Source organism: Desmodus rotundus, chromosome 10 (assembly GCF_022682495.2).
Source record: "Desmodus rotundus isolate HL8 chromosome 10, HLdesRot8A.1, whole genome shotgun sequence".
In the NCBI taxonomy this organism is placed as follows: domain Eukaryota; kingdom Metazoa; phylum Chordata; class Mammalia; order Chiroptera; family Phyllostomidae; genus Desmodus; species Desmodus rotundus.
The window spans coordinates 86265044-86280992 of NC_071396.1; the positions used below are offsets into that span (position 1 = coordinate 86265044).

The 15949-nt window shown below is 44.3% G+C and overlaps 1 protein-coding gene across 3 annotated transcripts in view; it reads left to right on the forward strand.

The window, feature by feature from the left end:
- Window positions 1-15949, forward strand: part of MOCOS (molybdenum cofactor sulfurase) — a 49782-nt gene that overhangs the window by 14107 nt on the left and 19726 nt on the right. For all 3 annotated transcript variants that reach the window (XR_008425340.1, XR_008425341.1, XM_053913037.1), the window contains exons 6-9: window positions 704-903; window positions 5375-5491; window positions 6777-7238; window positions 9918-10080. Coding sequence is in view for 1 of the 3 variants with exons in the window: in XM_053913037.1 (XP_053769012.1) it covers window positions 704-903; window positions 5375-5491; window positions 6777-7238; window positions 9918-10080 (942 nt within the window). In the remaining 2 variants the exon portion in view is untranslated. The remainder of the gene's footprint in view (window positions 1-703; window positions 904-5374; window positions 5492-6776; window positions 7239-9917; window positions 10081-15949) is intronic.

Genomic DNA, 15949 nt, shown 5'->3' on the forward strand with positions numbered 1-15949 from the left:
GTTGCTTTGTATTATATTAAAATGGTTTAAACATTAACAAAAATCAGCAGCAAAAGAATGATACATTTAAAACAAAATTGTACACTTTTACTATCTGTTGTTAAAAGGTCTAACTTATCTGAATACTTAACTAACATTATAAAAAAACACATTATTTTAAAAAAGAGGATGACATGAATTCCTGTGGAACAATTCAGCAGTGGTAAACTCTTGTTTAGTGCCAGAGACCTAAAACATTTACCATAGGGGCAGTACCAAATATATATTTTTAACAATTTTACTTACTTATTTTTAGAGAGAGGAATGGAGGGAGAAAGACAGGGAGAGACACACCAGATTTTCACACACCCCAACTGGGGGCCTGGCCCACAACCCAGGCATGTGCCCTGAGTGGGAATTGAACCTGGACCTTTCAGTTCTCAGGCCGACTCTCAATCCACTGAGCCACACCAGCCAGGGTACGGCAGTACCAAATATTTATAAGTACTTAGAGTCATTACTATCAGGTCCAAGTTTTCCAGTCATAATGATTTTGTTTACTTGAAAATGAGTGAGTGAATTTTATATAAAGTTAATGCTCACATACAAAGTTATATATAAAGTTAATAATTTTATGTAAAGTTAATGCTTGGAACTCAGATCTCTTTTCTATGACAAGTAGAAATGATGTCCTTAGTAACCACATTTCATAATTGTTTTTGAGGTGGGATGGAGAATATAAAGCAGCACACCTTTACCCTGACCCAGTACACCTACACTGCCCTGTTGTCTCTCCGGTACCCCAACGGAGCCCCCGTGGTGCGGATTTACAGCGACTCTGAGTTCAGCAGCCCAGAGGTGCAAGGTCCAATCATCAATTTTAATGTGCTCGACGACAAGGGGAACGTCATTGGCTATTCCCAGGTGGGTTTTCTTTGCACTGTGCTCACCTGTTCACAAGAGAATTGCTCTTGTCTGGAACTCTGCAGCCTTTCCAACCCTGAAGTGTGTGGTCAGGGCCTCTGGACCTTTGCAGTAGCTGTGGCAAAGGCCACGTGTGGTGGCAGAGGCCACTGGCCCTTCCCAAGAGACTCTTGACTGTCATGTACACACAGTTCGAACAAGCACGGCTTTTTAGTTCTCCAGCCCTCTTTATTCACTTCCAAGTGGGAAGAGAGAGGCCCAGTCTCTGATTGCGGTGGAGAGGGACAGCTGAGGTTTACTAGCAAGGGAAAAACACCCTGAAGTCATGTAGACACAAAAGCAGTGTAGACTGAACACCATGTGTGAGGTTGTTTTATGTACGGACACCTTGGTAGGCCAGGTGATACAGGAGACCATATCACAGCGTCACCCAAAATTATGGGCCTGTTTCCACCATTTGCATGTTGCTTGGAAAGCAGAACTTTTTTTTAAATGGCAAGTAGAATGATGTTCTTAGTACTACAAGAGCCCTTATTTCTGCCACAGTTCATGTATATTATGAGTTCAAAGGATTTGGTAGGTTGGTTATAAGATAGTTTCTGCAGATATATTTTTTTGTATCTATTTTCTCAAGAAAGTAGTGCTAACAGTGGTTTGTAGGTTGGGAACTGCTTGTGTTCTTGCCACAGGTGAATAAGCTGGTCACTGTCCAGTCCTTTAAAAAGTCCACAGTGACACCAAGCACTCAGACATGGCGGTAGGTGGTCATCAGATGGAGTGTCAGAGACTGGGTGCAGGGACCCCACGGTCTCTCCCAGAGCCTGCGTTCCTCCAGCTGCTCTGTGAGGAGCAGATCTGACCATCAAATAAGTTTGGAAGATGGTTGTCTTCTTCCTTTGAAAGCCACTGCCTCCAAACACCTTTCTTAAACCCTGCATTTCTCAAACAACATCCATTTCTCAAGGAATCATTTCCCTCTCTTCTGAATAGCCCTAAGCTGACTGAGGAATAGTCTTGAGAAATATTCTTCTAGGGACAATGTCAGTTTTCACTGATGCTGGGTGGGTTGGCTGCAGACTCCTGGAGCCCCTTCACCACGCACCTGCAGAAGCAGCCCCAGCACACACAGAAGCGTGCATTTGGGTTTTTGGCGTGGGATGTGTGTGTGGAAAATGCATCAAGACAAAAGGTTTGCCTTCATAAATACATTATTTTAGGTCAGTGGTGAGATAAGTTTTATTCTTGTTTTTGTTTTTTTTTTTTAAGATTTTACTTATTTATTTATTTTTAGAGAGAAAGGAAGGGAGGGAGAAAGAGAGGGAGAGAAACATCAATCTGTGGTTGCCCCTCAAGTGCCCCCTACTGGGGACCCAGCTCACAACCCAGGCATGTGCCCTGACTGGGAATCGAAGCAGCGACCTTTTGGTTCGCAGGCCGGCACTCAATCCACTGAGCCACACTAGCCAGGGCAACATAAGTTTTATTCTTAAACCTAAAATAACTTTGTGCTTCCTGAGGGGTACAGGAAGACAGACTACGCAGTGTGCTGTGGTAGGCAGAGTGGGGAAAGAATTTCTCATTTGCTCAGGGAATCTGCAAATAAGCGGAACTACCAGGGAGAAAGAGCTGCCTGTCCAGGTGCCTCACTGACTTCCCCAGGAAAGTCATTCCCACAGGACACATGTCTCCCTTTGTGTGTTTGTAGAGGAAGTTGGTCACATGTGTGGATCCTGGGGCCAAGGCATAGCCAGACATGCTAGTTCAGGAAAGTCCAGCGATGTTCTCCTGGGCTAAGGGAGCTTCACAGTGTGGGGACCAGATGGTGTCATGGCTGGGTTTGGCTGTCTCTTTGAGGTGATGTGTAAAAGAATTTAGCCTTCTATGAGAAGCCTTTGGGTTCTTGCTTTTGATACTCAAGCCTCCTAATTTCTTTTTCCCTCTGGTGGAATCACTCTACTCAGTGGTTAAGAGTATGGGTTCCAATTCTGACTGCCTCTTGCTGGCTCTGTGAACTTGAGCAAGGTAATTTAAGCTTCCAAGTCTATATGAAGTGAGGATAACAAGGCACCTTGCTGATTGTGTTGTTATGAGGATTAAAAGAGATACAACATTACAGCCCCTTAGCACAGGGCCTGGGACAAAGCAAGTGCTCAATGAACACTGAGCACAAATGCTCCTGGGTGAGGAGTCTCTGGTGCTGCCCTGTGGTCGGGCTGGGTCCTCACCTTCCCTGGGCACAGGGCTCATCCAGCCACAGCAACCGACTTCTTCACCTGGCTGGGCACAGGCCAGGCCTGTGTGGATTCAGCCTGGTTCAGAGTGAAGGGAAACTCAGTCATAATAGAAAATTAGGATGAAGGAAAGGGTGACCAAAACAGCACCTTCTACCCACATCCTCTTCTAGGTGAGGCTCTGTCTCCTCCCCTTGCATCTTGGTGGGTTTACGACTTCCTCATGATCAATAAAATGCCACAGGTGACATTGCATGGCTTTGCAGGCTAGTTGGCATTGTTCCCTGGGTCACTCACTTTTGAAGCCCTGAGTTGCCACGTAAGATGTTCTACCCCGAGGCTGTCATGGTGTGAGGAGGCCGAGCCACGGGGAGAGGCCAAGTGCAGGCACTATGGTGATAGGACTGTTTTGGGCCGGTCTGGCAGGGTAGGCCAGACATGCACATGAGTAAGCCAGTCTCCAGATGATTCCAACCCCAGACGTCACACCACGCCCAGCCTTTGAGACCTCCCAGCCAAGACCGAGAAATCATGGAACAGAGTCAAGTCGTCTCCTCAGTGCCCTTTCTGCATCACTGACTCACCATGGCTGGGGGGGAGCACAATAAAATGGTTGTTGTTTTATTCCACCAAATGTGGGTGGCTCGTTTCATAGCACTGATAACTAGGAGCGGGTGGGAAGAAGGGTGTTTTAGGAGTCTTCTAATTCAGCTTGGCAGGAGTCGGGCCGGGGGAGTGAGGGACTTCCCCAGGCACTGCCCTCTGAATGGAGACCACCTGACATGGAGTTGGCCAGACCCAGGGTGCTGCCAGGTCTCATCTCAGAGAGCCCGGGACTCCTGAGATTTCACGATCAGATCTCCATATCACTGAGCTGTTGGCCAAAGATACAGGAGCGGAACTGTTCTCTGGGGGCCTCTCAGTTCAGCCTAGAGAATAGCTTCTCATTCCGACAGTCCAGGGCAGACAGCCGTGGTCTTGACCAGGGAGGCACCGTTGCCATGTACGGCACAGCCAGGGCCCAGGCTGACCTCTTGGGGACCTGTGGCCTGCAGAGGGTGCTGTATATTCGGGGTTATCTCTGGCCACCCCATATGTGACTTCGCAGGGAGAAAAGTTTCAAAGGCTTCCCCAGCCTGGCGCCTTTGTTTCTCTGAATGCGGTTAGGTGACTCCCCCAAGTTTAACCTGAGCCACCAGGGCTAAGGACCCTCATGGGCTCCTGGCCCTTGGGGGAATTGAGCCCTGGGCCCACACACAGATATGCTGGGACACATATCCCCCATGCTAACCCTGCTTTGCACCTTGAATGAATGTGAATCACCTTCCAGAGCTTCCAGGCGACCGGAAAGAGAGAGCCTTAGAACTTCTGGACTGAACAGCAATTCTGAGATCCAGCCCCAGAATTAAGGACATTATGAAAAGCAAATTGGTAATACACAGTGTCAACACATAGTGCTTGTAGTCCAGGCTGTGAGCCCAGGCAGGGCTGCTCTGAGTGGTTGTGTGGTGGCCATTCAAGTCCGGAAAGGTTCACAGGATTGGGGGGACGGAAGACAACTGGCGGAGCCGCGGGGATGCCTGACGTGCCTCTAATCACGGGCGGCATGCCACAAGCCGCATGTCCCCTGCGTGTCATGTGTCACCCTGCATGTCACACTGTATGTCCCTGTGTGTCATTTAGTGTGAACTACATGTACACAAAGCCGGCACGGTGTCAGGATACATTGTATAACACAGCAAGATTCTGCACATGCGAGGCTGCTCCAGGCTATTGGAATACAGTGTATTGGACCCAGTCCCAAGGCTAGGGGAACACTGCTTATCTTAGTTCCCCAGACAGCTGGGTGAGGAAGCCAGACTGACTCCATGTACCCTACAGAGGTGGGTTAGTGGGGGCCTGCTCTGTGATCAACCTGTGGCAGGACACGCCAAGTGGCTGCCCCACGCCCCAGCGCACTCTGGTTTTGTGCTTACTAATCTCACTTGCAATGTGCGGGCCCTAGCTTGGACTACATCTACAACCCAACGGGATAAACTGTAATTATCAGTGACATCTTATAAAATGTGTTTAGTAAACTTGTGATGGATTATGGCACTTTGGAGCCAAATTGCAGTCTCCCACTTTCATTTTATTGTTAGGAAAGAAAGGTCCAAATATTGATCTGAGACTCTCTCCCAGGCAGTCAGAGTAAAACTGGACATTCCTAACACTGGTTCCATGTCATATTAAACCCACAGGTGGAGAAAATGGCCAGTCTTTACAACATCCAGGTGCGAACGGGCTGCTTCTGTAACACTGGGGCCTGCCAGAGGCACCTGGGGATAAGTGACGAGATGGTCAAGAAGCACCTTCAGGTTGGTATCAGGCCCTGTGGACCAAACGCTTGTCAGCAACACCCAGTGGAGTGCCTGCAACAATACTGGAGGCTGGTCACTTGTCTGGGGTGGGGTCTGGTTCCTTTTTCTTAGCCCACCCTGTGGATATGCAAAAGAAAAGGGGTTGACAAAAATAGATAAAATGCTTCAAGAGGCTATCTCCATGAAAGCCACTTTTTACTTTGAATGCAAAAGTTTAAAGGCTGAAGAGAGGTTTAACATGGGGCAAACCCACGTGGGAATGTGCTCATACCCACAGAGTGCCTTAACTAGTTCAGTCCTTCAAGGGTAAAAGGCTCCACGCTGGCGTCAGCTCCTCTCTGGGCTGGGGGAGTGGGGGAGGAGAGGAGCCCTGGGAGGTGGGGGCGGGGGGGGGTGGGGTTCATTCTGCCTCCCTCAGAATCCCTTCTTTCCCTGCCTCCCCTGGGCTGAGGTGTTTCCCTTGAATGCACAGCCTGTTTCAAACCATGTCGTAAAAACACTTTGAGTGGCAAAGAGCCCTTATTTATTTCAAAATAGTTTCTAACTTGCATTTCTTTTGGTTGCCACTAAATATTGTATACACCAGATCTCAACCAATTATGTACTGGGCTTTATTTAAAAAGAGAGAGCAGAGCTCAGAACACAAACAACTGAAGTTCCTGTTTTTGTGACCCTGTGGAGTGCCGTGGCCTCATCTCTTCGGACGACTGACCTGGATTTAGTGCTGGGGGAGGAAGACATCCGGGTAGTGACCAACACCGGGTAGCCGAGCTTGGAGGGGCATGGGGACCCTCCTGCCTTTCGTTCCCCACCACCCAGCAGGGACACTCAAATTTCCTTTGGCTTTCACAGTGGCCTCAGGATGGTGGTTCGCAGGGGCAACATCTCTGTCTTGCCCTGTATTCAAAGGGCAGCTCTCAGGGATACAGGTCTCACTTTGGTTCTGATGAGGCTGATCCCTTAGTGCCTCTGAAGCTTTGGTCTGTCTTTCAATACCTCTCTCTGTGTGCAGCTCTGGGTAAATGCTCTCCATGAAGTATTTCTGTGAAGGTTTTAGTGACCCCTTGAGATTGGTGTTGACCCCATTTTACACTTGAGTGAAGTGTGGTCTAGAAATTGAGCCCCTGTGCTTGTGAAACTGTCTTGGGCTCCTAGCACGTGTTAGAGTTGTGATTCTGCTTTCTGGGGCACTTTGATTTTATAAAATGAACAAAATTTGTTTTACAAAACTGTTTCCAATTTATCTGTGAGGAGTGGCTGACCTATTTGCCTTTTCTTCTAGGCGGGTCATGTGTGTGGAGATGATGTGGACCTCGTAGACGGGCAGCCTACAGGATCTGTGCGGATCTCATTTGGATACATGTCTACTCTTGAGGATGCCCAAGCCTTTCTCAAGTTCATCATAGCAACCCGACTGCGCCCACCAAGTAGCCAGCCTGTCCCTCAGCCCGCCCTTGAGGAGGCTGGAGCTCCACCAGCAGAGAGGGAGCCTCGGAACACTGTGCCAGCCACTGTGGGCAGACACAGTCCCCCACCTCAGGAAGACACTCCCACAGACTCCAGGCTTTGGGGTGACTTGCCCACTGCTGCAGAGGCTGTGGGCTTGGATCCACCTCTGCCGGAGGCTACTAGGACCTGGGAGACCCCTTCAGAGAAAGCTGCAGGAGTCCTGGATGGAGACCTTGGGCCACATGTCCTCACCAACCTTTACCTCTACCCAATCAAATCCTGTGCTGCCTTTGAGGTAAGGGATTTTTCTCTTTTAAATCTCACTCGAGGACTTGTTATTGACTTTAGAGGGAGGGAAAGGGAGGGGGAGAGAGAGAGGGAGAGAAACATCATTGTGAGAGAGAAACATCAATTGGTTGCCTCTCATATGCACCCCAACTGAGGACCAAACCCTCAATGCAGGTGCAGGCACATGCCCTGACTGGCAATTGAACCCCTACTTTTTGGGTTATGGGACAACACCCAACCAACTGAGCCACATGGCCAGGGTGAGATAAGGCTTTTAACAGCAGAACAGAAAGTGCTTCTTTTTTGTTTATTATGAGGGTTTTTGTTTTTTTTTTACAAATTGAAGAAAAAATGCAAAAACTCTCACTCAAGTTCAGAGTATTTTGACATATGTAGAGCCATTCACAGTCTGCCTTTTCTGGTTTGGGCTGACTTACAAACAGGGCTCGGCTTGTGGGGACCCTTGAGAGAACCCTGTTCCTGAGTGGTGAGTATATACTTACCGTTCATAATTATGGATATCACTTTCACTGAATGCATGGGCTGGCTCCCTACTGAAGCATTTTATGTGCTTTGTTTGATTCTTAAAACAATAATGTGAGGTACATGATAATATCATCCCCGCTTTATAAATATGGAGCCTGAGGGCTACTGGGATTAAGCACTTTATTCAGATCACCCGCTAATAAATGACAGAGTAGGTATTTGAGCCCAGGTCTGCTGACTCCTTGGGTCCATGAACTTATGTGACTTGTTCTGCTTAGCCCTCCATGTAGAATTGAACTATGTTATGTTTTAAAGCTTTTAAAAAGCTTTTATTTATTTATTTTTAGAGACGGGGAGGGGGAAAGAGAAATATCAGTGTGTGGTTGCCTCTCCTGCGCCCCCTACTGGGGACCTGGCCCACAACCCAGGCATGTACCCTGACTGGGAATCAAACCGGTAACTCTTTGGTTCTCAGGCTGGCACTCAATCCACTGAGCCACACCAGCCAGGGCTGTTTTAAATTTTTAAAAAATATTTTATTTATTTTTAGAGCGAGAGGGAGGGAGGGAGACAGAGAGGGAAAGAAACATCAATATATAAGCAACATCAGTCAGTTGCCTCTTGCACACCCCCATCCGGGGACCTGGCCCACAACCCAGGCATGGGCTCTGCCTGGCAATTGCACTCATAGCCTTTTGGTTTGTGGGATAATGTCCAACCCACTGAGCCACACCGGTCAGGGTGAACTATGTTATGTTTTAAAATTTGCTGTCCTGGAAGTCGCCCGAGCTGGGAGACTGGAGTGCCTATCTTGGCATCACCCTGCTGTGGTCAAAGCAAGGCTGTCTTTATAATCTATGTGTGTCCCAGGCAGTCCCAGACTCCTGAGCCTCTTGGATGACAAGCTCTTTGACTCTTGGTCAGACATACCACGGTCAGGGCTGTTTGTAACCTGCATTTCAGGGTGGTCCCACAGAAGCCTGTCCTCTAGTCTGAGGCCAAAAACAAGCGAGTTCACCTCCACTTCCAAAGGCAGGGAGGTGAAGAATCCATGTTTCCCTTGTGTATGTGGACTCTGTTTTCACAGCTGGGTCATGTTCCACAGGACAGCTACACTGCACAGGCAGCACGGGCAGGAACTAGTGTTCTGTTTTACAGATGTGGACACTGAGTCTCAGCAGGATTTCATACATTGCTGAAGGTATTCCATCCATCCGCTCACTTAAAAACTACATAGTGAACAGCTGCGACTTGCCAGGCTGTGGGCCAGAGCCTGGTGTACAATGATGAGCAGAATGGAAATGGCTCCTTCCCCAGGGAGGGGGATGTCCCAGAAGGGAAACATGCACAAGACCAAACACCACCCAAGGGAATGGAATCACACTGCAGATAAAGGCCAAGCAGGCAAGGGTGGGGTATGCCAGAGAGAACCCCGATGGGTGGTGTCTTAGTCCGTTCCAGCTGCTGTAGCAAAGTACTGTCAACTGGACAACTAATAAATAACAGAAATTATCTCTCACGGTCTGGAGGCTGCAAATCTTGCGTCAAGGCACTGGCAGATATGGCGCCTGGTGAGGGCTCACTGCCTGGTTCACAGATGCCTGTCTCTTGCTGTGACCTCACATGGTAGAAGGCATAAGGGATCTCTCCAAGTCTCTTTTATATGAGCACTAATCCCATTCTTGAGGGCTCCACCCTCAGGACCTAATCTCCTTCTAATCATTTCACATCAATATTTTATTTATTTATTTTTACAGAGAGGGGAAGGGAGGGAGAAAAAGAGGGAGACGAACATCGATATGAGAGAGAAACATCTATTGGTTGCCTCTTGTATGTGCCCTGACCAGGGATTGAACTGGCAACCTTTGGCTTTGTGGGATGACACCCAACCAACTGAGTTACACCAGTCAGAGCTCCCCCTTGTTCCTCCTGAATGTTGTACCACACACATGCATTATCCACTTAACAAACAGGTTGAAGTGGAAAGTGGATCCATAGGGTGAATGCAAGGTACCCAGGTCCTGCATTGTCTTCTTTGCAGTGTCCTCTTTGTTTTACTTTCTTCTCTTCCTCCCTTTCTTCCTTCAAGAGTATGCACTGTGTTCCTGAAGTCAGTCTGTATTTGTGCAGCCACTGTGCAATAATGTGAAGGTCATTTTTGAGGCGCGCTGGCCTAAAATGTGCTTACCTTTTTGTTTAGGTGACCAAGTGGCCTGTAGGAAATCAAGGGCTGCTGTATGACCGGAGCTGGATGGTCGTAAATCACAATGGCATTTGCGTGAGTCAGAAGCAGGAGCCCCGGCTCTGCCTGATCCAGCCCTTCATTGACCTGCAGCAAAGGATCATGGTCATTAAAGCCAAAGGTATGAAAACTGGGTTCATTTTCACAACACACCTGTCAAGAGTGGTTTTTATACTCACATGAAAGTAAGATAATGCTTTTCCTCTACAAAGTATTAAAATAATCCGAAAGTGAAATGATGTCTAGAAGAGACAACAAAAGATTTGTTCCTGTTTTGTTATGGGAATTTTCTGAGGAAAGGTAAAGATCTAATGATCCAATCAGAAAGTAGAGAGGCACAACTTTTGAGATTATATATATGATGTGCTTTTCACTTACATTCCTTTTATTTCCTTCAGTCATCATAATACAGGGGTGAGCAAAAGTAGGTTTACAGTTCATATGGAAAGACATGCAGGTTATGATTTTTAAAAATTTTATTGATTTTAGAGAGAGAGAGAAAATGGGAGAGAGAAAAACATCAATTTGTTGTTCCACTTATTCACTGTATGTGCCCTGATTGGGGATTGAACCAATTCCTGTATGTGCTCTGACTGGGGATCAAACACGCAACCTTGGTGTATCCAGGTAACGCTCCAGCCAACTGAGCTACCCGTCTTGGGACAGGTTATAATTGCTCTAATACCTTTATTAACTCAAAAGAATGTCACAATGGCACAGTACATTTAGGTAGAATCTTGTAAGTGCTCAAATTGCTGGCCTTTGTTATTTACACATTCCTTGTAATCTTTGAAAATCAGTAAGCAAATCGGAATTTTATCGACCTGCTTGGGTTAGTCCCATTGCCTTCTGAGGTGGTTGACTTCAAACATGCTTTTGTCTACCCCTGTATATACTGCAAGCTTTAATTCTTCCATACTGACTTTTATTATAAACAATCTAACACATATGAAAGTGTAGACCAACCTTGTCCAATGGAACTTTCTGTGCTGGTGGAATTGCTCATTATCTATTTGCCCAGTTTGGTAGCCAGCAGTCACCTGTGGCTACTGAGCACTTGAAATATAGCTAGTGGGACTCCAGAACTGAATTTTAAATTTTATTTAATTTTGATTAATTTGAATTATTACATGTAGCTAGTGGCTATAATGTTGGACAGCACAGGTATGGAGAAGAACATGATATACAATTAGAGCATCCAATTCTTTTTGTAGAGAATGAAGTTTTGATTCACTCTCCAAGAAGGAGATGGCCATGGTGTGGAGAGATACACCAGCGTTGAAGGGTGGGGGCTTTGAGTTCTTATTGGATTATAACTGGATTAAGAAAGGGTGGAGGGTGCTATTGTGTGGTCCCTGGGCTGTTGGGGCATTGTAACAGGAGGCTGCAGTGTGTTCCAGTGTTATCTCCTGCCTGTGGCTGTAGGGAACAGTCCATTCTATTCTTGCGTTCAAGTAATTTCCTGTCCTGGGGACATAATAGAGCATCCAATTTTAACACAACTTTATATTTGGCCACATTTGCTTCAGATTCCTCCTCCCCCTCTCTTCCTATCCAACTTTCTCCTTCTTCTCTTCCTCTTCTTTCTTTTAAGAAATAAAAAACGTTATAGCTCTGGCTGGTGTAGCTCTGTGGATTGGGTGTGGGCTGTGAGCCAAAGGGTTGCTGGTTCCCGGTTGGGGCGCATGCCTGGGTTTTGGGCCAGGTCCCCATTAGGGGGTGCGCAGGAGGTGACCACACATTGATGTTTCTCTCCCTCTTTCTCCTTCCCTTCCCCTCTCTATAAAAATAAATAAATAAAATCTTTAAAAAGCATTACAGATCTAGCTGAAATTCCCTGCGTACTTCTCCTTGGTCTCACTCTTCCTTCTTCGGCAGCCCACCTACCCTTTGTAGACTATTCTAATGTTTCTCCTAACTCGTAGCTGAACTTTTGTATGGATCACATTTCTATATATCCACAATTGTGTTTCTTGGCTGTAGGTATTCTATTCTGTTCCAGTGGTTTATTTTCCCTTGAACCACTAGGTCAGTGTTACTACTAGGGCTATAAAAGGAGACTTGATATCTGGTAGGGCACATTCTTCTACTTCATCTTTCCAAATTGTCTTGGCTCTTCCTTGGCCTTTTGTTTTCCTTTGTGAATTTTAACTCATGCATAGACTTGTGTAGCCACTCCCACAATCAAGACACAGAGCAGTTCCATGACCCCAGCAAATTCTGTCATGCTATCCATTAGTGGTCTCTCTTCGCCTCACCCGTAATGCCTGGTAATCAGATATCTGTTCTGTCTTTATTATTTTTGAGAATACTATAGTTTTATTTTTGAGAATATTATATATATAAAATCATACAGTATATGGTGTTTTGAGATTGGCTACTCTCACTCAGCATGATGCCTTTGCGATCCAAGTGATCACATGTATCACTAGTTCATTGTTCGTTGCTGAGTGGCATTCCACTGTGAGGATATATCAGAGTGTGTTTATCCACTCGTCTGTTGGCGGACATATGGGTTGTTTCCACTTTTGAGTAATTATGAATAGAGCTGCTACAAACATTCACATGCAAGTTTTTGGGTAAATAGAAGTTTTCACTTCTCTAGAATAATTACTTAGGAGTGTATTGCTGACTCCAGTGGTAAGTGTATGTTTATCTTTAAAAGAAACTGCCGAACCATTTTCTAGAATGAACATTTTGCTGTTTTCCTATATACTTCTTGATTTTTTCTGACTACTGGTTCTGTTCATTACTGAGAGAAGAGTGTTCAAGTTCCCAGCTGTAATTGTGGATTTGTCTAAATTTCCCTTTTAGTGCTGTTGGTTTTTGCTTCACTTATTATTATTATTATATCTTTATGAATTGCTCTTTCTTTAAGTAATATCCCTCTTTATACATGGTAATTACTTTTTGTGAAGTATGAAATTCTTTGTTTAATACTAATATAGCCATTCAGCTCTCTTTTTAGTGTTAGTGTTTGCAAGGTGTATTATTTTCCTTTCCTTTATTTCTTTTACTGTCATTGATATTTATTTAACATACCATAAAATGTTTCTGTTTAAAGTATACAGTTCAATGGTTTTTATTTTTATTTTTTTGTATGTTTACAAAGTTGTTCAGCTGTCACCACGATCAATCTGAGAACTTCTGTGTCACTCTAAAAGAGAAGCTCCATCCCATTAATAGTCACTCCCCACTTCCGACCTCACGCCCAACCCTTGGCAACCACTAATCTATTTTCTGTTTTTGTGGACTTGCCTATTCTGGATGTTTCACATCAATGGAATCATACAGTGTGTAACTGGATTCTTTGATTTAGCAATGTGTTTTCAAGGGCCATTCATATTGTTGAATGATATTCCATTGTATGGGTATGCTATATTTTAATCCATTCATCAGTGTATGGATATTTTAAGTAGTTTCCACTTTTGGCCATTACGAATAATACTGTTATGAATGTCTGTGTACAAATTATTTGGGGTCTATACCTAGGAGTGAAACTGATGGGCCATATGGAAACTCTATTTTTAGTATTTCCAAAGTGGCTGCATCACCATTTTACATTCCCACTAGCAATGCATGAAGGTTCTAATTTGTCCACATTTTCCCTGACACTTGTTCTTTTCTGTTGCTGGTTTTGAACAGCCACCTGGTGGGTATGCGGTGCTATCTCAGGTCACTCTGATTTGCATCTCCCTGATGATAATGACGATGACCATCTTTTCATGTGTTTATTGGCCACTTGTACATATTCTTCAGAAAAATATCTATTCAAATTCTTTGCTTATTTACTTTTGGATTATTGAATTGTAAGTGTTCTTTATATATTCTGATAGAAGTCCCTTTTCAGATCAAAAATTTTCAAATATTTTCACTCATTCTGTAGGTTGTCTTTTCCTCTTCTCGATGGCTCCACTTTACTTTTAATCTGCCTATTCTGTTAAATTGGAGGTGAGTGGCTGTACCCAGCGTATAGCTGGCTCATGCTCTTTATCCATTCTGACGATCTCTGTATTTTCATTGGTGTGTCCTGTTGGGATTTTGGTTGCAAAATCATGTATCTTTAAGTTATATATTCATAGTGATACTTTGACTGTAATGTCATATATTCATTTCAGGAGAATTTATGTCATATAATGTAAAATCTTTTATACATAAATAGTATTTCTCTTCATTTAAAACTTCTTTAATTACTTCAAATTTTAATAACAGTTTCCAGAACATTTGTGCACATTTTTTGGCTATAGAATAGTTTATTTGAGTATTTCAAATACTATTTTTTCTATTAAATGTTTTAATTGGTTATTAATGCCATATAAAAACACTTGATTTTTGTATATTTGTGTTTTACCCAGTAATTTTTTTGAATTTCTGTTAGTTTTATTACTTGATCTGAAGATTTTCTTGCATGTTCTATGTAAATAGGCATATCATCTAATAATTATAGTTTCGTACCTTCCTCTCTAACTTTTATTTCTCTCTCTTTTTTTAATCTTACTTCATTTGCTAGGCTTTTTTGTATAATGTCAGAACAGTGATGGAATATATCCTTCTTTATTACTGATTTGAATAGAATGGTTCTAAAGTCTCAAAAATGAGGATGATGTTTACTGTAGGTATTTGATTGATTTGATTTACCAGTCTAAGTAGTCCTTTTCTTATTTTGCTGAAAGTTTTGCCATGAATAATAGTTCTTTTTTAAAATTGTTCTATTACAGTTGTCCCAATTTTCTCCCATTGCCCTTCCCCGCCACCACCCCACCTGTCCGCACCCCCCCCCCCCATCATTCATGTCCATGGGTCATTTACACCTGTTCTTTGACTAGACCCTTCCCCTCCTGCCATTTCCTTCCCCCCCTCCTCTCTGTTCACTGTCAGTCTGTTCCTCGTTTCCACGCCTCTGGTTCTACTTGGCTCGTTTGTTTGTTTTGTTGATTAGGTTCCATTTGTAGGTGACATCATATGGCATTTGTTTTTCACTGCCTGGCTTATTTTACTTAGCATAATGCTCTCCAGTTCCATCCATGCTGGCGGGAAAAGGTAGGAGTTCCTTCATTCTTTCTGCTGTGTAGTATTCGATTGTGTAAATGTACTACTGTCTTTTGATCCACTCATTTACTGATGAGCACTTAGGAATAATAGTCAATTCTTACTGAATGCTTTTTCTGTACCTGTTGGTTATCATGCTTTCCTTCTATATTCTATAACTGTGATGTAATAGAATATACATCACAGTAATGTATACATTACAAGACATTACTGCTAATGTCTTACGTTAGCAGGTTGTCCAGTACTGAACTATCCTTGAACTCTTGGGGGAAAGAAAACACTATTTGGTGGTGAGTTGTTGATACATTTGGGTTGCTGATATTTTATTTAGTAATTTTGTACCTGTTTTTTTATTAGTGAGATTGACATGGTACTTTTCTTGTTCAAGTTCAGGTGCCCAGGGTAATAACATACAAAAACAGTTGAGTGGATCATTTCTATTCTCTGAAGCATAAAAATGGACATCGTAACTAAGTAGAGGTTTTCTCAGAATGTAAGAAAAGGAAGAGAGAAAACCCCCAATGCTCAAATGTCTTCTATCCCAAACATCAGCACTTTGTGAGGTGGCGTGGTGTCCCCCACACACATCAGACATTCTGCGCACGTGTAGGGGCTTCCGGCGCTGTGGGTGGGGTAACAGCATCCTTTGGCAATGTATGACAGGCCAAACTAAATAATAACCAATAAAACAGGCACTATAGTGGTTTTATATGTGGGACTTGTCGCTCTCAAAGATTTTAGACATCTTGAGTCCAGAGGTCAGGCTCTTTCATTGCTGTATCTCTGAGGGCTTAGTACATATGGAATAAACTCAGTGCCAAGGAACCTTCTTGGGGGCTCCTTGAGTTCAATGCATGTAGGGACCCCAGATTTTGTTGCCTTAGCGAAATGTCTGTGATGACCTTTATATGGCATGTGAGGGCCCTATTTATGCTCTTCTG